The 23,868-nt window shown below is 40.3% G+C and overlaps 1 protein-coding gene across 1 annotated transcript in view; it reads right to left on the reverse strand.

Annotated features, from left to right (window-relative positions):
- The window catches only part of LOC139478327 (tyrosine-protein kinase transmembrane receptor Ror2-like), a 105,554-nt gene that overhangs the window by 57,711 nt on the left and 23,975 nt on the right, over positions 1 to 23,868 (reverse strand). Inside the window, exons 2-3 of the mRNA XM_071260751.1 lie at positions 7,480 to 7,761; positions 5,437 to 5,564 (exon numbers count right to left, since the gene is read on the reverse strand). Of these exons, the coding sequence (XP_071116852.1) occupies positions 5,437 to 5,564; positions 7,480 to 7,761 (410 nt within the window). The remainder of the gene's footprint in view (positions 1 to 5,436; positions 5,565 to 7,479; positions 7,762 to 23,868) is intronic.

Here is a 23,868-nt window from a genome sequence, read left to right on the forward strand (position 1 = left end):
CATCAGGACATGGAGCAGAACATCAGGGCATGGAGCAGAACATCAGGACATGGAGCAGAACATCAGGGCATGGAGCAGAACATCAGGACATGGAGCAGAACATCAGGACATGAGGGGGAACATCAGGACATGGAGCAGAACATCAGGGCATGAGGGGGAACATCAGGACATGGAGCAGAACATCAGGACATGAGGGGGAACATCAGGACATGGAGCAGAACATCAGGGCATGGAGCAGAACATCAGGACATGGAGCAGAACATCAGGACATGGAGCAGAACATCAGGACATGGAGCAGAACATCAGGGCATGGAGCAGAACATCAGGACATGGAGCAGAACATCAGGACATGGAGCAGAACATCAGGGCATGGAGCAGAACATCAGGGCATGGAGCAGAACATCAAGACATGGAGTAGAATGTCAGGACATGGAGCAGAACATCAGGGCATGAGGGGGAACATCAGGACATGGAGCAGAACATCAGGGCATGAGGGGGAACATCAGGACATGGAGCAGAACATCAGGACATGAGGGGGAACATCAGGACATGGAGCAGAACATCAGGACATGGAGCAGAACATCAGGACATGGAGCAGAACATCAGGACATGGAGCAGAACATCAGGACATGGAGCAGAACATCAGGGCATGGAGCAGAACATCAGGACATGGAGCAGAACATCAGGACATGGAGCAGAACATCAGGACATGGAGCAGAACATCAGGGCATGGAGCAGAACATCAGGACATGGAGCAGAACATCAGGGCATGGAGCAGAACATCAGGGCATGGAGCAGAACATCAAGTCATGGAGTAGAATGTCAGGACATGGAGCAGAACATCAGGGCATGGAGCAGAACATCAGGACATGGAGCAGAATGTCAGGACATGGAGCAGAACATCAGGGCATGGAGCAGAACGTCAGGACATGGAGCAGAACATCAGGGCATGGAGCAGAACATCAGGACATGGAGCAGAACATCAGGACATGGAGCAGAACATCAGGGCATGGAGCAGAACATCAGGGCATGGAGCAGAATGTCAGGACATGGAGCAGAACATCAGGACATGGAGCAGAACATCAGGGCATGGAGCAGAACATCAGGACATGGAGCAGAACATCAGGACATGGAGCAGAACATCAGGGCATGGAGCAGAACATCAGGACATGGAGCAGAACATCAGGGCATGGAGCAGAACATCAGGACATGGAGCAGAACATCAGGACATGGAGCAGAACATCAGGACATGGAGCAGAACATCAGGGCATGGAGCAGAACGTCAGGACATGGAGCAGAACATCAGGACATGGAGCAGAACATCAGGGCATGGAGCAGAACATCAGGACAAGGAGCAGAACATCAGGACATGGAGCAGAACATCAGGACATGGAGCAGAACATCAGGGCATGGAGCAGAACATCAGGGCATGGAGCAGAACATCAGGACATGGAGCAGAACATCAGGACAAGGAGCAGAACATCAGGACATGGAGCAGAACATCAGGGCATGGAGCAGAACATCAGGACATGGAGCAGAACATCAGGACATGGAGCAGAACATCAGGACATGAGGGGGAACATCAGGACATGGAGCAGAACATCAGGACATGAGGGGGAACATCAGGACATGGAGCAGAACATCAGGACATGAGGGGGAACATCAGGACATGGAGCAGAACATCAGGACATGAGGGGGAACATCAGGACATGGAGCAGAACATCAGGGCATGGAGCAGAACATCAGGACATGGAGCAGAACATCAGGACATGGAGCAGAACATCAGGACAAGGAGCAGAACATCAGGACATGGAGCAGAACATCAGGACATGGAGCAGAACATCAGGACATGGAGCAGAATGTCAGGACATGGAGCAGAACATCAGGACATGGAGCAGAACATCAGGACAAGGAGCAGAACATCAGGACATGGAGCAGAACATCAGGGCATGGAGCAGAACATCAGGACATGAGGGGGAACATCAGGGCATGGAGCAGAACGTCAGGACATGGAGCAGAACATCAGGACAAGGAGCAGAACATCAGGACATGGAGCAGAACATCAGGACATGGAGCAGAACATCAGGACATGAGGGGGAACATCAGGGCATGGAGCAGAACATCAGGACATGGAGCAGAACATCAGGGCATGGAGCAGAACATCAGGACATGGAGCAGAACATCAGGACATGGAGCAGAACATCAGGGCATGGAGCAGAACATCAGGGCATGGAGCAGAACATCAGGACATGGAGCAGAACATCAGGACATGGAGCAGAACATCAGGACATGGAGCAGAACATCAGGACATGGAGCAGAACATCAGGACATGGAGCAGAACATCAGGACATGGAGCAGACCATCAGGACATGGAGCAGAACATCAGGACATGGAGCAGAACATCAGGACATGGAGCAGAACATCAGGACATGGAGCAGAACATCAGGACATGGAGCAGAACATCAGGGCATGGAGCAGAACATCAGGACATGGAGCAGAACATCAGGGCATGGAGCAGAACATCAGGACATGGAGCAGAACATCAGGGCATGGAGCAGAACATCAGGGCATGGAGCAGAACATCAGGACATGGAGCAGAACATCAGGACAAGGAGCAGAACATCAGGACATGGAGCAGACCATCAGGGCATGGAGCAGAACATCAGGACATGGAGCAGAACATCAGGGCATGGAGCAGAACATCAGGGCATGGAGCAGAACATCAGGGCATGGAGCAGAACATCAGGACATGGAGCAGAACATCAGGACATGGAGCAGAACATCAGGACATGGAGCAGAACATCAGGACATGGAGCAGAACATCAGGACAAGGAGCAGAACATCAGGGCATGGAGCAGAACATCAGGACATGGAGCAGAACATCAGGACATGGAGCAGAACATCAGGACATGGAGCAGAACATCAGGACATGGAGCAGAACATCAGGACATGGAGCAGAACATCAGGGCATGGAGCAGAACATCAGGGCATGGAGCAGAACATCAGGACATGGAGCAGAACATCAGGGCATGGAGCAGAACATCAGGGCATGAGGGAAACTTTAGAGCATGAAGTGAAACTTAACAATCTTAAGTGGAGCTGTAAACACGAGACACCAACTCTCCTCACAAGATGAACATCTTCCAGTCTGCCAATTCACATTGTATGACATTAAAATTTCATCATTAAAACATGACAAAGAAACATGTTGAAACACTCAGCAGCCATTGAGCCACACTGAGACAAAGACAAGTCCCCCCACCTCTCTCCCAAAGACAGTATACAGCGGTGAACTAAAAACTCAACACTCTACTGTCCCAGATGTTAAAACCACCATTATTTCCCCCCCGAACCATTTATTCTACAGATTTTCCTTCATTATCTCCCCTGTCAATTAACCCTAAGTTCAGATCATTAACTGGTCTCCCTGGTCATGTGCAGTTTCGAAGATGTGTTGTGAAGGACATGCATGTTTTTGTCTCCAGGAATATGATGCTATCCCTGCCTGTTCTATCTAATCCTCAAACCTTGCAGATGTGCTCTCAAAATACAAGATGCTAGAGGCGGTGAAAGGTTAAGAATGATTTTTTTACATGGCTCATTTATAAACAAACCAGATGCTGAATGAATCAAAACTGAACCTGATAGAAACAAATGGGAGAGTTGAAGTGCTTCAGAAAATGAACGTGTTCCATTCAAAGAATGCACTGAGGAACTTTTTGTTCCTTTTTAAAGAAACTTAACTCGAAGATCAGAGATCAACAGTAACAATATTTGTCTAGCAGCTTCGTCCTCAATTTTATGGATCTGGGATGTTTTACTGCTTGATTGCAAATGTGAAAAAAACACGTCTGTACATTAACAGAGGAAGAAAATATTTTTTAAATGTTTTAAGGAAAAATGCACCACAGATTTAACTACCAGACTATGCATAAAATGTTTTTCCACGAACAAAATTTGATTGATGTCACATAAGTTAATAATTAATCTTTGACATTTGGTTTTCCACATAATGAGAAAGATTATGTGTTTCATTAGCTGAGAAGTCAATAGAATTCTTGCAATTATGACATATGGAAGCAATAATCTTGAGGAACTCATTTTGACTTTTCCAAAATGCTGGAATGGTACAAATTATCATAATTAGTGAATGAGTGGTTAGGTGATCATTACAGTTATAAGTCCACTGTGGACGGAAGAGGCAACCAGGTGGTCGATAGTGAGAGAGCATCAAATCATGGAAACAAGGACACAATGATACCTTTGTGGGTCACAGTGATCATTAGAGGTATCCTAGTGGTCGACATCAATATCTGTGTCATCAGTACAGGACACACTGATACAGAACTGGCTACCTTTGAGGGTCACAGTGATCATTAGAGGTATCCTAGTGGTCGACATCAATATCTGTGTCATCAGTACAGGACACACTGATACAGAACTGGCTACCTTTGAGGGTCACAGTGATCATTAGAGGTATCCTAGTGGTCGACATCAATATCTGTGTCATCAGTACAGGACACACTGATACAGAACTGGCTACCTTTGAGGGTCACAGTGATCATTAGAGGTATCCTAGTGGTCGACATCAATATCTGTGTCATCAGTACAGGACACACTGATACAGAACTGGCTACCTTTGAGGGTCACAGTGATCATTAGAGGTATCCTAGTGGTCGACATCAATATCTGTGTCATCAGTACAGGACACACTGATACAGAACTGGCTACCTTTGAGGGTCACAGTGATCATTAGAGGTATCCTAGTGGTCGACATCAATATCTGTGTCATCAGTACAGGACACACTGATACAGAACTGGCTACCTTTGAGGGTCACAGTGATCATTAGAGGTATCCTAGTGGTCGACATCAATATCTGTGTCATCAGTAAAGGACACACTGATACAGAACTGGCTACCTTTGAGGGTCACAGTGATCATTAGAGGTATCCTAGTGGTCGACATCAATATCTGTGTCATCAGTACAGGACACACTGATACAGAACTGGCTACCTTTGAGGGTCACAGTGATCATTAGAGGTATCCTAGTGGTCGACATCAATATCTGTGTCATCAGTACAGGACACACTGATACAGAACTGGCTACCTTTGAGGGTCACAGTGATCATTAGAGGTATCCTAGTGGTCGACATCAATATCTGTGTCATCAGTACAGGACACACTGATACAGAACTACATTGTGGGTCACAATGATCATTAGAGGTATCCTAGTGGTCGACATCAATATCTGTGTCATCAGTACAGGAGACACCGATACAGAACTACCATTGTGGGTCACAGTGATCATTTGAAATAACCTAGTGGTCGATAGCGAGAGCATCAACCCAAATCATGAGCACCAGGACACCTACAAAACAGGCTACTGTTGATGGTTATTTACAGAGATCTCCACCAAGGACTATGATGTACACTTACAGACGTCCCATTAATCCTCCACTGAACTCGAGGAAGGGGAATCCCAGCTGCCTCACACTGGAGCCTGATCAGTTTGCCCACAGGTTCCACTCTCTTGCTATTGAAAATGTTTGTTATCTCAACCGGAGCTGCAATGTAACATGGAAAAACAAGAATTGGAAACATGTATTGAATACTTCATTCATAAAGTCCCTTCTTTTGTACCTCTGATGTCATTATTGTTTATGTTGTTCGTTTATTGTTTAATGCCGCACTCCACAATATTCCAGCGATAAGACAGCTGTCTGTAAATAATCATGACTGTACAAGACAATCCAGTGATTGACATCATGGGCATCGATCCACACAATTGGGATATGATGACATGCATCACCAAGTCAGCGAACCTGACCACCCGATCCTGTTAGTCACCTCTTACAACAAGCATCGTCACCTGTTACGGAAAACATTCTGTTAATTCTTCATTGTTAATTCTTCCCTGGATCTTCACAGGTCTCTGATATTAATTATTAAACATGACTTAGTTTAGTGTAGTTAGTGCTGTGATGATACACTTTGTTGCCACATAAGATATATCTTCATAGCAAGAAGAAAACACAACATGATGAAAATTTGACATTTCTCTTGCATATTCCATCACAGAGATTTATCAAGGATTCCAAACGAAGTGTCCTTGTTTGGCAATCATGGGCAATTAGGAATAAGATGTTGTTATTTAGGTCCAAATTGAGATCTTTCCAAAGTTAGTATTTCCTCAACAGAGGTATTCAAACATAAAACTACATTCAATGCAATCATGAAGAAGTAAGCACAAAAGCCTCTTCCTCTACTTGTCCTGTCATATCACCTTGACCATGCCATCCCATTAGTATATACAATTTCCCATTTGGGAATTGTTGCTGTCATTTGCTGCACACATCAGCCTCTCAACAGGTCTAGATACGTTCCTGCATCATCAATAGTATAAATATATTTAGTAGATTTGAGTTAATTAAATGGCTTGAGAAATCTTGTATCACATGTAGTAACAACAAAAGTCTCCTCTCCTATCTGCCTGGTAAATATATTCCAAGAAGCTGCTAAGAATCAACGATATTAAAGTGAGTGATTAGGGAGTTTCTGCTGGTTTGCGCAATATGCCCGGCATGTCACGGCATCAAGAATGGGCCTCACACATAGTACCCATGTGGGGAATCGAACCTGGGATTCCACATGACTAGCGAACACTTTAACCACAAGGCTACGCCACTGCCCCTCACACTTTGTAAACACATAGGGAATCAAACCACTTCTTCAGCTTGATGAGTGACATTATTAAACAATTTAGCCCAAAAATATTCATATGTAATAACCATGATAACATATCAGTAAATGCAAAAGTAATGCGACCAATGACAACCTGGACTGCAACACCTATCAGGGCTGACAGATCAGATTTGACTTGTCTGTCTGCCCTTACTTGACTTAACTCACATACAGAAAGGAAGTAACAACAGAGAGCCAGGATTGTGTGTTTTGCTTAAAGCAGATTTAAACAGTATTTCAGTTATATCAATGTGTTTCAGCCTTAGGTGGGAGGAAAGCCCAAAGTGATGCAAGTCTTAGATCTGGGTCACTTTGGTGAAACCCAGGAGCATAGGTGGTCTACTAATGGTGCTGACAAACCAAGAAATACAATCTGGGCAAATCTGGGATTCAAACCCATGATCATAGATTAAGTTTCTGGCACACCAAAGGGAAGTAACTCTGCACAGTGAGGTGAAGCACCTTAGGCTACAGACGAAGATGGGAAACTGGACTGACTAATGTCGCAGAAATAAAGTTATCTTATTAAAACATATATATCTACAAACTAGAAAAAAACTCCAAATGGAGCCCAGAACAATCCAAAATTTCAGCCTTGACCTGAGGCAATCTAGACTTGAGTTGGACTCCTTATCTATTGTATTCTCTAGGGTCTAGGAAACAGACAACAGGGAACCCAGTGAAGAATCATAAAACCCAGGGAAATCTGAACAGTCCAAGGGAGATAACTCTACTTACCATGAACAGTGAGATGGACGGTTTCTGACTCCACTTGTGTCCCCAAGGCAGGTTGTGAGGCCTTGCAGTGATAACGTCCTCTGTCAACAACCATGACCTTGAAGAAACGTAACGTTCCAGACTGACGAGCAATGTTGTAGTTCGAGGTTTCAGGAATCATTTCCCTGCCGTTGTGATACCATTTTACTTTGATAGGCAGTTGGCCTCTTGCTTTACAGTGCATTTCAAGCCGAACGCCTTTCAGCACTGTCTCATTCTTTGGAGGTCTAGATATTCGTAGGCCTGGAAGAAGAGGAAGAGTCGTTAGACTACAGTTTGATGAAGTTCCTAGGCACAGAAGCTCTCTTGAATAGATATAATCAATGAAAATAAAAATTAATACATAAACATATTATTAATTATCTGAAATGGGAATAGACAATCATACCATTTACGGCTTTGACAAAAAATCAGCCATCTTGGGTAACATGGTCATGTGAAAAAATAAAACATAAAATAAAGGAACATCATCCCTGACCATCACTGAACATTTGGCTTATTCAGAGTGATTCAATAATTCAAACATTTCCATTGCAAAGAATTGAATTGCAACATTACATTTCTATTACTCTACATTCATTACCCAACCATTAATATACATTGTATGTCAAAATGAATTCTATACAGATCAAAATAATTAATGCTTTCCACTTGGAAAACCATTGAAGGTCTTATATTTTATGAATGCTTCATTCAATATTTCAATAAACATTTTTCTTGTTTTTGTTCAGCGCTTTCAAGATGATGTTTGTGTGCAGAACCATGTCAAGGTTAGCTAAAACTCTTGAAGAACATTTTGGAATACTTGAAAATCATTTGTCCTTGTTTTGTTAAAATCATTTGTTCCAAAGAAAACTGTCGAATATTTACATCGACATTTTTCAAATGTGACATATGGCAAAAATAAGCTAAAATATAAGCAAAAGAATATATTCCCCTCAAACATTGTCAGGGTAGACTTTCTCCTAAACTTTTAATGTCCCACTTGTATTTATACCACAAGAAGAACATTTTTTTAAGGAAGTATGATTTCCTAAATCATTTCATATATATATTTTTCACATCAATCAGATCACAAGTCAGGTTTAGACTACACCTATGAAGTGTTTCCATGTACTGGTTATAACCATTTTGTGCTGAGTAAAATAATAAGGAGAAATTAACAAAGAATAGCTTTCAAAATATAATATTGTGGCAGAACCACCCCAAATGATAGGTTCAGGGAAAAATGTACACTGATTTATGGAGAAATACAACTGTTCATTATTTCGAAGTACTATTTTTCATCCTTAGGAAGGTAAAACAAAACAGGCAAGTAAAATATACGTTTGGATGAATATAATGCAATGCTAACCCGCCTTACCCCACAACTGATCAAGAAAATAAACAATATGTTTTTCATTGAATTTTTCCATTTAATGAATTGAAATTTCATATTTAAAACCATCGGTAAAATAAATTGTCAATGATGTTAAAGTTATTTTACAGGCGCTTCAAAATGTTCCATCACTGAAAAAATTACATTTCTAAATGTTTCATAAAATATTGGCATTGTATTTCAAATCTGAAAACTTTAATAAAGTTTCTAATACATGGGGTAACAAATACACATTCTCACGGAAATGGAAATCACAAATTCATTTACAAACATTCGTCCTGGCCCATTTACCATTTCTACAGACGTCGTGAAGCTAGACACAAGTGAAGGGAGACAACTCTTACATGCCAAACTGCATGAGGGCAATACGTGCAGACCACCTGATTGTTACCTCTTTGTACTGGTGTTTGAAAGAAAGCTGACAATTCAGTTGTCGTATGTTATTCTTATTTACCATGTTTACATACCCGGTATGTTGTCCCATAGAGTATGTAATACATTATGAGCAGATGGACACAGGGGCTATAAGCTCCTTAGATATAGTAAACACTGCATACATTGTTAGTACAGAAGTCCCCCATATTGGCGACTATGCGCCGAACAGTATTGGGTGGTCCGACTTGCTGACTTGGTTGATGCATATCATCGTATCCCAATTGCGTGGATCAATGATCATGATGTCAATCACTGGATTGTCTGGTCATGACTCGGATATTAACAGAAAGACGTCATATTGCTGAAATATTGCGGCGTTAAACAAGAAACAAACAAACAATATGTTGGCAAAATGAGTGAGTGATTAAGGTTTTATATATAGACAGGTGCCCAGTCCATCCAGAGTCTGATTTATATACACTTGTACTGATGGTATGGACATTAAGCCATAATATATTAATTATTTGATTTTCATCCTTGCCTGCCTCACTACCGAACAACTAAGATAAAAATCACTGTTTTCCCTTCTTTCTTTACTTGATGAAACACACCACATGGTAGTCCTACCAAACATGCTTGCTTCCTGTAGATATCATCTGTCAATAATCTGTTTGTTTGTTTGCTGCTTAATGCATTATTCTGTAAATAATCAAGTCTGGACCAGACAATCCAATGATTGACATCATGAGCATCAAATTGCCATCAATCCACGCAGTTGGGATATGATGACATGCATAAACCAAGTCAGCAACCCAGACCACCCAATCCTGTTTGTCGCCGCTTACGACAAGCATAGTCACCTTTTACGGCAAGCATGGGTTGCTGAAGACCTTTTCTACCCTGAATCTTCACTGTCCCATTATCTGTAAATATACATAGATGCCTTGTTCAAATACAAAAAAAACCCATCACATATAAAATGCTTCCATAGTTTGATGCCAATGCCTCTATTGGTTTTTGTAGTTGTTTAACGCAACACCCAGCAATATTCCACCTATATCATGTATATGACCGCAGTCTGTAAAAAATCATGTCTGGATCAGACAATCCAGTGATTGACATCATGAGCATCGCTCAATGCAATTGAGACACAAAGACATCGTTTAACCAAGTCAGAGAGCCAGACCATCCGATCCCATTAGTCGCCGCTAATGACAAGCAGGGGCTGTTGAAGACCAATTCTAACCTTGCTCTTCCAAGGGAGAAAATGCTGGTAGCATGGCTGGTTAAAATATTCATTTGCTGTTTATAGTATTGATAGATATAATAAAATCACTGGTAATCAGTTTCTTTCCCAGTATTTTTTATCATAACACACATTGTTTGTAGAGACAATAACCGGTACATATCCTTTCGGAAAACATTTAGAATCTTATGAACAATGTATTTTAACTTTGAATTTTTTTATGAGACTGATGTGATGCACTTCTTAACAAGTTAATATGATATTATCTAAAACAGACATGTTTACTGAATGGCAAGTGTTGATCATATCCATCTACTTTTGTTCCTACAGACCTGTCAATAACAAATCAAGAAATATATCTGTACAAAAACACCTAAATAGGACCAGTTACAAATTCTAGCTTCCTACATATATAAATAATAACCATAATAATTGTTTGTGTTCTATCCTTATAACAGCAAGTCTAAGGATGCCACTCTTTTATTATGACAGCTTGTTCTTACTATTTCTATAATTCCGGAATTATGATTTAAACTAATAATCACTGCCTTAGAGACTTGTGCAAGTCTATAGTAGTAGCAGCGCTGTAAATATGTACTTATCAATGCATTTTTTAAAGTATATATATGGAAAATAACATTTAAATATTATTAAAAAGAATTGTTATAACATTTACATTAAACATATGAATCCTAATTTATAGTTACTATAACTAAGCGGTAAGAGAACTACTAAGTCACATTTCATCCTTGACAAATACTAAGTGAGTAGGTCAGCTAAAACTATCCACACAGCTGATCAGTATACCAAAACCTATCAACTAACTCTTGAAAAACACCAGAGAAATGTACAACTTATGTGAAATGTACAACTTATAAGAAATGTACAACTATTGTGAAATGTACATCTATTGTGAAATGTACAACTATTGTGAAATGTACAACTAATGTGAAATGTACATCTATTGTGAAATGTACAACTATTGTGAAATGTACAACTAATGTGAAATGTACAACTTATGTGAAATGTACAACTTATAAGAAATGTACAACTATTGTGAAATGTACAACTTATGAAAAATGTACAACTATTGTGAAATGTACATCTTATGAGAAATGTACAACTAATGTGAAATGTACAACTTATGTGAAATGGACAACTTATGTGAAATGGACAACTTATGGGAAATGTACAACTTATGTGAAGTGAAATGTACAACTTATGAGAAATGCACAACTTATGTGAAATGCACAACTTATGTGAAATGTACAACTTATGTGAAATGTACAACTTATGTGAAATGGACAACTAATCACCTGTCAGCAACAAGTGTCCACACATCTTTCAGCAATGTGGTTTTTGAGAAGATCCCCAGACTGCCCCGCTTATCTTGTTTGAAGCATTTGGAGATGACCCCTGACCTGAAAGGTTATCAGCCGTGACCCGGTTTGCTCTGGGTGGTATAAATTCACACACTCATCTCACAGACCCATGTAGACTCATGACATGGGTGCTGGTCCTGTCTGTCCATACTGGATGTTTCACAATGCTTGATTACATACAGAATATTTTATTTTTTATAAAAGCTCATTTCATGAGACAGGAACAATAAATAAATTCTAAACAAGGTTCACTTGAAAGGATTCTTGGCATAGTTCTTAGTGACTGTCTGTGGCTGCGCCTTATTAAAGCACAAATCAAATCTATTGGCAATCTAATTCATTTATTACCATGAATAAATATTTGTCAAAACTGTTATCTTTAGGGATGAAAAAACCCAACAGCAAATGAATAAGACTTGTTTGGGAAGTACTGCATTAATATCCAAAATTTAGGCAGAGCTTGGAACTCATGCAGGGAATTGAACCCTTGTCATCAGGACAAGCACCCACCTCAACCAATGAGCCACCCCACCAACCTTAGGAGATAGAGCCACAAACAAATGTGCTGTGTTTTATGCCACTTTTAACAGTCTCGGTCATATGAGTGATTTTGGTTTACGCCGCTTTTAGCAATATTCCAGCAATATCACGGCGGGGGACACCAGAAATGGGCTTCACACATTGTACCCATGTGGGGAATCGAACCAGGGTCTTCGGCGTGACGAGCGAACGCTTTAACCAACAGGCTACCCGACCGCCCCCCTCAGTCATATGAAGGCTTGTCAATAATATGGTGTATCTTCAGGCTTTCCTCACACATTTAGCTCAGTCATAAGAAGGCTTGTCAGCTAAATGTGTGAGGAAAGCCTGAAGATACACCATATCTTGTAGAAAACACCCTCCTGCAGCAGGCTACAAACTCCATACTACAACTATAACACATTTAACATTACTCAACATAGTAGAACTTACATACCAACACACAGTAGATAATGTGGGATTAATAACAACTAGTATTATAAGAATACTGTAGCAATAATATATGTGTTAATGGAGGATGATCTTCAAGACACAAACATACCAAAATAAAATTAGAAACACTTTTGGCAGTGACATGGCTAGGATTAACATTAATTAATGATTAAGTATTCCCGCCCCAGACAAATGACTTAGTCATTAATGTTGCTAAGATTTTTTTTCTGCAGCAGCAATTTTCTTTCAGAAAGGTGGAGGGGACAGTGCAGAATAAAATAAATTTCATCTTCTACTTCATTTTTGTTGCAGAGGTGACAGAATCTTTGCACAGCAGATGTGATGTGTCCGCCTCCTTCAATGTAGACATTCTTATACCTCTGATGAAACCCAGGGGCACTGGCATTGTGCACACAAATCAATGATCAATATCAGGGCAAATTTGAGATTTATTGAAGATATGACACCTGTTACCTACAGTTAGATCTGCAGCCATCAAAACTGATATATTCATCACCTACTCTGACTATATTTATGCCGTGTGAGGCAAAAGACAGCTGTATTTGTGGAATACTCCACTGACAGTATATCGGGCAGTCAGTATTTGATACTGTATTTTTAGAGATGTATTTGGTAATATATTGCAAAGTATTGTAATCCCAACATCAAATAGTGCACGAATCATGACTATTCTGAATACCAAAATGTGTCATTATTACTGTATTTCAAACCATTTTGTTCTACATGATGAGTGAGTGAGTGAATATGGTTTTGTGCCGCTTTTAGCAATACTCCTGCAATATCATGGCATTGGACACCAGAAATGGGCTTCACACATTGTACCCATGTCGGGAATCAAACAAGGGTCTTCGGCGTGACGAGCAAAAGCTTTAACCACTAGGCTACCCGCCCCTCTACATGATGAAGACACCTTGTTATCAGCAATGACACAATAGCACTACTTGACCACTTGGTCAATATGTGTGTGTAGCAGGCCATGGGGTCATTCTACAGATGACATCATTATCACTTAAGCTCTTTGGTCATGTGGGCAAGGCGTCCATTCTCAGACCGGAAGTTCCGTGGTTCAAATCCCACACATCACAGGAATCACAGTATTCAGAAATGTTACAGCCGTTACATGTGCCAAGTTCCATGAAGATACCCCTCCTATAGTTTAGTCAACTGAATCTAAAACGAAGATCTTTAACATACCCTCCATCAACTCCACCGCCAGCGATAAAAAGCTCAAAATTTCACTTGTTCATCAGCATGTGTAATGGGGTGTGACGACTGACAAAGACGGATTGCATGAAGGTCACTGTCAAACGTGACATGCACCATTACTTATGTTCAAAAATATATACTCAACAAGTATGAAATGTCTGTGCTATTTTCAGCCCATATGAAATTGAAGCTGAGTTGAAAGTATGAATTAGACAGCAGAAAGATCAATGTAACTTTTAAGAGTACGCACAACCACTTAAAGTTTAAGTCTACGCACAACCACTTAAAGTTGTCACTAAACCAACGGATCATAGTATTTTCATTTGATGTATATAGAGGGAGGATGGAACACAACATGTTTCATATAAAGAGTTAAATATAATCTTTGAAAAGTATAAATGTACCTAACTGACTAAGTGAAAAATAAACTGCTGTGATATAGCCAGGATGTTGCTGACTACAGCATAAAACAAAATTCACTCACAAACTTCAGACTAGACATGAAACATCCAATAAACATCAGACTAGACATGAAACGTCCAATAAACATCAGACTAGATATGAAACATCCAATAAACATCGGATTAGACATGAAATGTCCAATAAACATGATAAACATCAGATGAGACATGAAACATCCAATAAACATCGGATTAGACATAAAACATCAAATAAACATCAGATGAGACATGAAACGTCCAATAAACATCGGATTAGACATGAAACATCAGTATTTTTCAGCTGTTAAATGACAGCAGACAGCTGATGTAAGGAATCAATCAATCAATCAATCAATCATGCACACATGATTTTGTTAAAGTATAACATCACCACCAATAAAAAATTTAATCCATTAGTTTTTAGAATTCAAATTTTTCCCAAACTCGTGATGGACATCTTGATACTAAACTGAAAGAAACACTCGGTTTCCGATTAATGAACTCAAAGGGCAGCTGTTTCAACAGTTCACAAGTTTAATATGTCGAGGTGGTTTTAAGTTTTGATATATGACCTGTGTGAAGAAACAGGTGGTGTCATCCCCAACCGTGCTATCACTGTGTGGGGGTGGAGTGGGGGTGTCCTTCCACTGCTATCAATGGCTGTGTGGGGGTGGGAACAGGCACATGGCTCCAAGGCCCTATCAAGTCAATAGCTGGGACTAAGGCACTTTAGTTTGATTGCTTGGTGTACGGAGCCACCAACCCTAAAAGTCAGGAATGTGGAAAATATTAAAATTTCTGTTTATGAATAGAAAATCACAAATTGTTTCCCTGCCTCACTGAAACTAGTGGTATAAGCTGAATGACCCATAATTGTTTGCTCACATACTTCATAGCTTCCCCGTTAGCCCAAACACTGCGTGGCTTTGTCATCATGTAAACACCTTAAAGTTTTTAACATTCCTTTTACACCTCACAAAAATACTAAAAGGTAAATAGAATTATTTTTTTCTCATCCTACCGACCCTATATAACAAAAACACATTTTGGGTCGCATGTGAAACAATGGCTCAGCCAGGTCACCTGAAACACAAGTATTTTTTTTTCATCCAAAGTTTTCTAGAGATATTGCAGGCAGAATTTGTATGCTAAATCCTAACTGTTGACTGGTGTGTTGAAGTCTATTGCCAACAGTTTTGGAATAGCAGTGCTGATCAGCAAAAAGAGTTGAAAGGTCAATTTCACTGGTCATCAATTTGTTTTGTTCACCTGTGATTGTTGTCACGACTGACTATATATATTTACTTCATCAAGTAAAGAAACAAGACGATGGTTTTCTCTAAGCATAGAGAACTGACTGACTCACAATAACATGTAATCATGTTTGTTTGTTGTTTAATGCCACATTCAGCAATTTTTCAGCTATATGACAGCGATCTGTAAATAATCGAGACAGTCCAGTGATTGATATCAGGAGCATCATTCTACACAATTGGGATACAATGACAAGTCAGCAAGGCTGACCACCTGATCCTGTTAGTCACCTCTTAAGAGAAGCATAGTTGCCTTTAACAGCAAGCATGGGTTGCTGAACACCTATTGTCTACATGGTTCTTTAATGGTCTTATCATGTTTTTAAATACAAATAAAGATGAATATTTGATAGAACTTGTAAGGCATTTTGACATATCCGTATTTATCTAAATATCTGTATGATAGATACCCAGGCCATTATTAATTTCGTGCAAGTCGTTGACCTGGCATCTATTAGAGATCCTGATCCTATCTGTTTAATGCTGGCAACTCACTACCTTACCAAATCCCACATTCAAGAGTCATACAAAGGTACATTTGTAGGAAAAGGATATTATTACATGAAGGATTAATTAGTACATGCCATAACTTAATGTGACAGGGATCAGTAATTTCATCAACTGATGATCCCGGCTTCTATGTTTTTGACAGAGCCTGTGACCCTGTGTCCAATAGAGGAAATATAATACCGTATTTGATGTAATAAGTGCCCCGCTCTAATAAGCGTCCATGGCGATATTTGCTAATATATTTGCTAGTGAACAATCCCAATTAGCACCCCTTCCGATTGATCAATGTACACAAGACTTATTGATTCGTGTATAATACTCACTTGTGTTATATGCACCTTTAAATATGGGCAATTAAATTCTGGAAATATATCTGTCCTGGATGATACGTACCGTACATACTTTTCTTTTGTATCATTTTAGGCTGTCAGCATAAACTACTGTACGAAATTTATCAACTCTGTTTTTGTTCTCACCAAAATTATATTCTAATAAGAGCCCACTATTTCTAGTTTTGAGAGCGCCCTGGACGCTTAATAAGTTGAATACGGTATTATCACTTTATGTATACTACCATACTTTGTAAACACATTTTACTGATGGGTTTCTGTTTAATTCAAGAAGTACTTTTTGATTAATTGTCTTAGTTCAAATGAGCAAAAATAAATCTTGAAAAGATTTTAGATTATATATAATCTTAACATGTTAAAAATAAGTATTTGTTATAAAAACTCCAATCCAAACTGCCCCCTGTTATGGTCCTGAGGGTAACCACATTAATAGGCACAATTCTCCACCGTAAATCAATCAAACTAGTATCATGCTTATTGGATTCAAACTGTTTTGGTTTAACATGTTTAATAAAGTTCCAAATTCAAAATCACGTTCCTATTTTCAATGTTGACAATCAAACATTATGTCAATTTCATTTCCCAGCGACCACATCAGAAGGGTCATAAATAAACATGAGCCCTGAAATTGACAACCTGAGAAAAGTACATGTCACATGGACAATGGCCCATAGCACCCTGTGCTGTAGAGCCACCTAACACACACCTTGAAAGTGCTTGTCTATTACCATGTCTATTTCAACAATAGATGAGAGGCTAAATGCCTCCTACATAGAGAAGCCACAAGCCTGAGATGCTTGTCATATCACACTGGCTAATGTCAATACAACCAAATTTACATGCTCTTTTATTATGACAGTCAATGTCTCGTTACTTAAAGAGATACTCCTATTCTCTTGAGTCTTGAATATTTCATGATGGACAGGTATGCTGTGTCATTAGATGTTTCGCCCATGTTTTTGAAGAGTGTAGAGGGATGTTTGCATATTTGTAATGACAGGAATTCAGACAGGCAAACAAAGAGCATTGCCGTGTGGGTGGGGATCAGGGCTTTGAGTTGATGGACTCAAGGGTCTGGCCATGTGGGTGGGGGTCAGGGCTCTGAGGCTATGGACTCAAGGGTCTGGCTGTGTGGGTGGGGGTCAGGGCTCTGAGGTGATGGACTCAAGGGTCTGGCTGTGTGGGTGGGGGTCAGGGCTCTGAGGTGATGGACTCAAGGGTCTGGCTGTGTGGGTGGGGATCAGGGCTCTGAGGCTATGGACTCAAGGGTCTGGCTGTGTGGGTGGGGATCAGGGCTCTGAGGCGATGGACTCAAGGGTCTGGCTGTGTGGGTGGGGGTCAGGGCTCTGAGGTGATGGACTCAAGGGTCTGGCTGTGTGGGTGGGGATCAGGGCTCTGAGGCAATGGACTCAAGGGTCTGGCTGTGTGGGTGGGGGTCAGGGCTCTGAGGTGATGGACTCAAGTGTGGTGCAGAATGGTGCAGAGTGGTGTAGAGTGGTGCAGAGTGATTCAGAGTGATGCAGAGTGGTGCAGAATGGTGCAGAGTGGTGCAGAATTGTGCAGAGTGGTGCAGAGTGGTGCAGATTGATTCAGGCACAGATTTAAATTAACACGTTCAGTTAAACCCACAAGACGGTATAGTGCTGACAGACCAAGAATCATAAATGGGGAAAATCTGAGCTTTGAATTCTTGCGCAGCAAATCCTGGTACCACAGAGGGACACAACTCTAACACAGTAGTGCATGAACTCACAAGGGTTATTGGGTTATGAATTCTATATGCTTGTGTCACAGATTAGGTCAAGATGAGTCAGGAATGCGTGAAACACACAAAAGAAATATTTTTTCATAACCCTAGGGCAATGATAAATTTTGATATATGTACTAAAAACAACCCAACTAAACAGAGAAAGTTAAATTTATGGCAGCAGATGCCACACAAATCACTGGGACAAAAAAACAACTTGACACCCAAAGTAGACATTAATTCTATATGCCACACGTAAATCATGTCTCTGTTAAATTAATTCATATTCATCATTTTCATATATTCATGAAACCTCAGAGCAGATTAAAGAAAAGGGTCATTGACCTGAAGCTGTGTCCAGGCACACAGACAATGGCCAAGTAAGCCTTTGAAAACCTAGTAATCCTACACTGAAGGGGAGATAACTCACCCAATGTTGCCTCCAAATGAGACGTGGTGTGGTGAGGTGAGGTGAGGTGAGGTGAGGTGAGGTGAAATGGGGTTTAACGTTGTGTACAAGATTATTGCACTTAAATAGCGACGTGCATGCATACATGAATAGGGGGGGATCTCTCCCGCCCTTTCAAAACCAGTTGACTGAGAGAGGAGTTTGATATTTTGGACCCCTCCCTTTTAAAAATGCAGGATCCGCCCTTGCATGCACGTGCGTGCGTGGCTGCTTGTACTAGTCCGAACTAATGCCGAGTTTATTACACCGAGATACCATGACGCAGTTTAACATGAATACCACACTCACACACAGAAATATGACCCCGAGCTGACCAGTCCTTTTTTTAGCCCCTTAATGCAGAAGCCAGGCAGGGTAACAAAAAGTACCATCTTTTAACGTCTCTACCACTAGGCCACAGAGTGGTTGCCTCCAAATCAGAGAGAAGAGTGCCTAAACGCAATACATTTGTTACAAGTGTTAAATTATCAATACCTAACACCAATGCCTTGTTATAATATAGATAGTTTTATTTTCAACAGATCGATTAAAGTGACAACATATGACAAAAGTATACAATTTAATTTGGTGGAAGGGGTCAAGACGAAAATATAATTTACCCAATTGAAAATCATGTCATACATTACCAACAGCAAAAAGTTTTTAATTCAAGCTCACTCCTTATCAAGATTTGATCACACACCTAGTTTCCCTAATGACTACATAAAACAAAACACGATCCATGACTGTATAGCAAGATGGCTGAGAGTGAACGCACATACAGATGGGCATCATACACTTATGTGAGGCTCCTTGCTCATGCTATCGGCCATCGATTTGACAACACATTGAGAGAGTGTGAGTTGGGTTTAACGCCGCTTTATACCGTATTCCAGTTATATCGCGGCAGGTCAGCTTAATGTGGGAGGAAAGCCTGAAGGGATGCAAGTCTTAGATGTTTACAACTTCGCTGACACCCACGAGCACGGGTAGGGTGCTGACAAACCTAGAAACCTAATCGGGAAAATCCTGGAATTGAACCCACAATCATAGGTTTCTGGGAGGCCCATTGGATGCAACTCTGCACAGTGAATTGTGTTGCCTTAGACAACAGGGCCACCCTGCCCCCAGGACCACATTGAAGTTCAAGGTATCGTGGCTAAAACATTGCTGAGCACAGACTCCGGGAATCTTGAGTTCCTATCCAACAATGACACTATATGCCTTTTTCACTATCATACACCCCTTCTCTCTGTATATAAGATAAAGGAATGAAAAGCGATCTCTCAAAATTTCACACACCCCTCCCATCAATCATGTCAGTTCAATTAAATAAATTTGGTTGATGCCTCTTTTAACATTATCATGATTATTTCAGTTACATCACGGTGTAGCTTGAGGTGGGAGGAAAGCACAAAGTAATGCAGGTCTAAGATGCTGGCCACTTTTGTGGAACCTAAGGCTGTGCATATCTTGTTATTTTTCCCATAATTCCCAGATGATTAAAACAGTTTTCATGTACAGTATTCAACGTAATAAGCGCCCCACTCTAATAAGCACCCACAGCGATATTTGATAATATATTGCCTAGTGAACAATCCAAATTAGCACCCCTTCCGATTGATCAATGTACACAAGACTTATTTACTTGCATATAATACACACTCGTGTGATATATGCACCCTTAATTATGGGCAATTAAATTCTGGAAAAATATATCTGTCGTATATAAACATTTCAGGCTGTCAGCATAAACCACGAAATATTTTTCTGTTTTTTTTCCACTGAAATAATATTGTAATAAGAGCCCTCTATTTATAATTTTGAGAGCGTCCTGGGCGCTTATCAGGCTTATTACGTCAAATACAGTAGCTGAAATTAACTTGAATATCTACTGATTTATGTCCACATAATGAACCATCAGACTGCAAGTGTCTACTGATACATGTACACAATATTGGAGCATCAGGCAGCAGTATTACTGTCAAACAGTGCAATCCATTCATTGATCCGGTAGACAAACCGTGAAAGAACATTTGTACTGTCGATAAATATTGATGTTGCTGGTTGCAAATCCCCATTTCATCATTACTCAGCAAAAATTATTGCAAACTTGTTACAAGCCTCATCAATATCTTTTAGGTACCCGACCATCCCATCAGAACTGCTGACAATCCCACATTGGTGGTGTGACCGTGTGATTGGTCACATACTCTACTCCGTGACCAAAACATAGCGCAGAAACAACATCAGAATGGCCTTGTGGGGTGATGGAGTATACCGACAGGAGGGGTGATCGAGTATACTGACAGGACCATGTACTATGACAACATGTACCACTGATGTACTATGTCATTAGGTATGATTTGGCCATTGAACCACCGACCTCTCAATCTCCAGACAGATGCTCTATCCACAGTGATGGTACAGTGATGGTACAGTGATGGTACAGTAATGGTACAGTGGGATGGTACACTACAGGGTTTGTTTGTTTGTTAGTTGTTTTATGCCGCACATAGCAATATTCCAGCTATATGATGGCGGTCTGTAAATAATCATGTCTGGACCTGACAATCCAGTGATTGACATGAGCATTGATCCACCCAATAGGGATACGATGACATACATCAACCAAGTCAGCGAGCCTGAGTACCCGATCCCGTTATTTGCCTCAGGGATGGTACATTGAAGGGTATACACGTATGCGATGAGGGGAAGAAGCTATGTATGAGGATGATGGTAGATTAAGGTACACAGTTGTGCTTTTTAACACATATTCTTCATAAAGTAATTCTTCAGGGTGCGTCTTGCATTGGTATTGCAGCCAGACACAAGAGTGTCACCTCATCAACAAGTCATCTACGTTCAGTCAATTTTTTTTTAAATATTATTTTTTTATTTACACAAATAGATATGAATGGACCAAAGATACACATTGTCATGACCTCAGGTCACAGCATCAGTCTTAGTCCTGCACCATGACTGTTGAATATATTTATTTTATGAAAACAAAACCAATCTAGATATATATACACAAAAGCAAGCCTAGCCCAAGCTAGACTAACATTTAGTCTCTGAAATCTTATAGTACACAATATCCTTCTTGACTCTAAAAATAAAATTCCCTATGCTGTGGAATAGAGCTAGCTAGGGCTGGCTAGACTTGCTTTTTTATGCACTTCTAGATTATTTTTTTTTCATAAAATAAATATATTCCAAGGTCATGGTGCAGGACTAAGCACAAGCCAGCTCTATGAAATCAGCATCAGGAAAATTATATGTTTTAATGTTAGCAGGAGAGAAATGTATTGTGTCATAAAAGATTTCATAGACTATATGTCAGTCTACATCAGTCTGAAAACCATCAATGTTCACATAGACAACCAATCAACATGATCATGATGATCAAAGATGGACCATACCTCTAAAACAGCAACATCTTCACTATACAGAAATTACCGATTCAGCAATTCTTTGACTACAGTTTTATTTTTTCCTTATATTGACAAAAACAGTATCATTAATAACTCAAAACAGATTGGCATAAATACAGGGGTCCCCATCATAACGGTCAAGGAAATAATCACGATATTTGCCAAATCTGTTCAAACAGTCCGCTTTGGAGACATAAAAGTTTATCAGATTCACGCCTCAATGATCATCTCCGCATGCAATTAATCAGAAAATAGCCGAATAATCTCGTAATCAGACAAGTCTCAGACTGGTGGTTGCAGAAATAAATGAATCTCAGTCCTATCAGGTATATGCTGATATCCATGATAAGGCAACAACTTGTTGTTAATCTTGCCATTGATGGCTGACAATTTATTTTGATTTTACCTAACCCCCATCCACACAAAAGAATTACTGCCAAATCAGACTTGTATGGCAGGCGGATTGGACTAAACGATGGATTCCTCCATGGTGATCAGACAGGGTCTAACAATACGCAGCAGGCAGCAAATAATGGGGGCATGTCGAATTATGGATTTACCTATAGGAGTACAACTGATGTCGGCATGCATCAGTATGTCGGGTGATTATGGAACTAATCAGGAAGTTTTTTAGCAATATCGTGTATCTTTGTGAAATTACTTGGTCAGAACTAATGCATGAGCAAAGCTTATTCAGCCATTGTTTGGTTCGGTCATACAAGCTTGTTTTGAAGAATGTACTTTTATGTGGGGTTTCAGACAATGTGTCTGAGTTAAGGGTCGATAGACAGCACGGTCATGTTTGAGTTTGAGTACCCGGTATTCATGCGATGATCCAGCTGGGTTTCGGCTAAAACATTGAGTGAGTTTGGTTTATCGCTGCTTCAAACATTATTCACAGCATGTCAGCTTGAATTGGGAGGTAAGCGTGAAGTGTTAGGTTGTAACACTTTGATGAAACCCATGATCATGGTACTGACACACCAACAAACAAAGTCAGGGAGAATCGGGGATTCGAACCCACTATCACAGGTTTCTGGGACACCTAAGGGACAGAACTCTGCGTGGTGAATTGTATTATCTTAGGTGATAGGACAACGCAACTGTAATCATGGTGATGTTGCTGCTGTTCAAAGGTCTGCTGTGAATACAGATGTTAGGTTGCTGTAAACATATTATAATGTTGCTGACATACCGCTGTAATATTGCTAACATGTTACTGTGAGTGAGCCATAATGTTGCTGTAATACAAATCTAATGTTGCTGTGCTACAAATCTAATGTTGCTGTGCTACAAATCTAATGTTGCTGTGCTACAAATCTAATGTTGCTTTGGTACAAATCTAATGTTGCTGTGCTACAAATCTAATGTTGCTGTGCTACAAATCTAATGTTGCTGTGCTTCACATCTAATGTTGCTGTAATACAAATCTAATGTTGCTGTGCTACAAATCTAATGTTGCTGTAATACAAATCTAATGTTGCTGTGCTACAAATCTAATGTTGCTGTGCTTCACATCTAATGTTGC

This window comes from Haliotis cracherodii, unplaced genomic scaffold (assembly GCF_022045235.1).
Source record: "Haliotis cracherodii isolate W230 unplaced genomic scaffold, xgHalCrac1.p SCAF_4, whole genome shotgun sequence".
In the NCBI taxonomy this organism is placed as follows: domain Eukaryota; kingdom Metazoa; phylum Mollusca; class Gastropoda; order Lepetellida; family Haliotidae; genus Haliotis; species Haliotis cracherodii.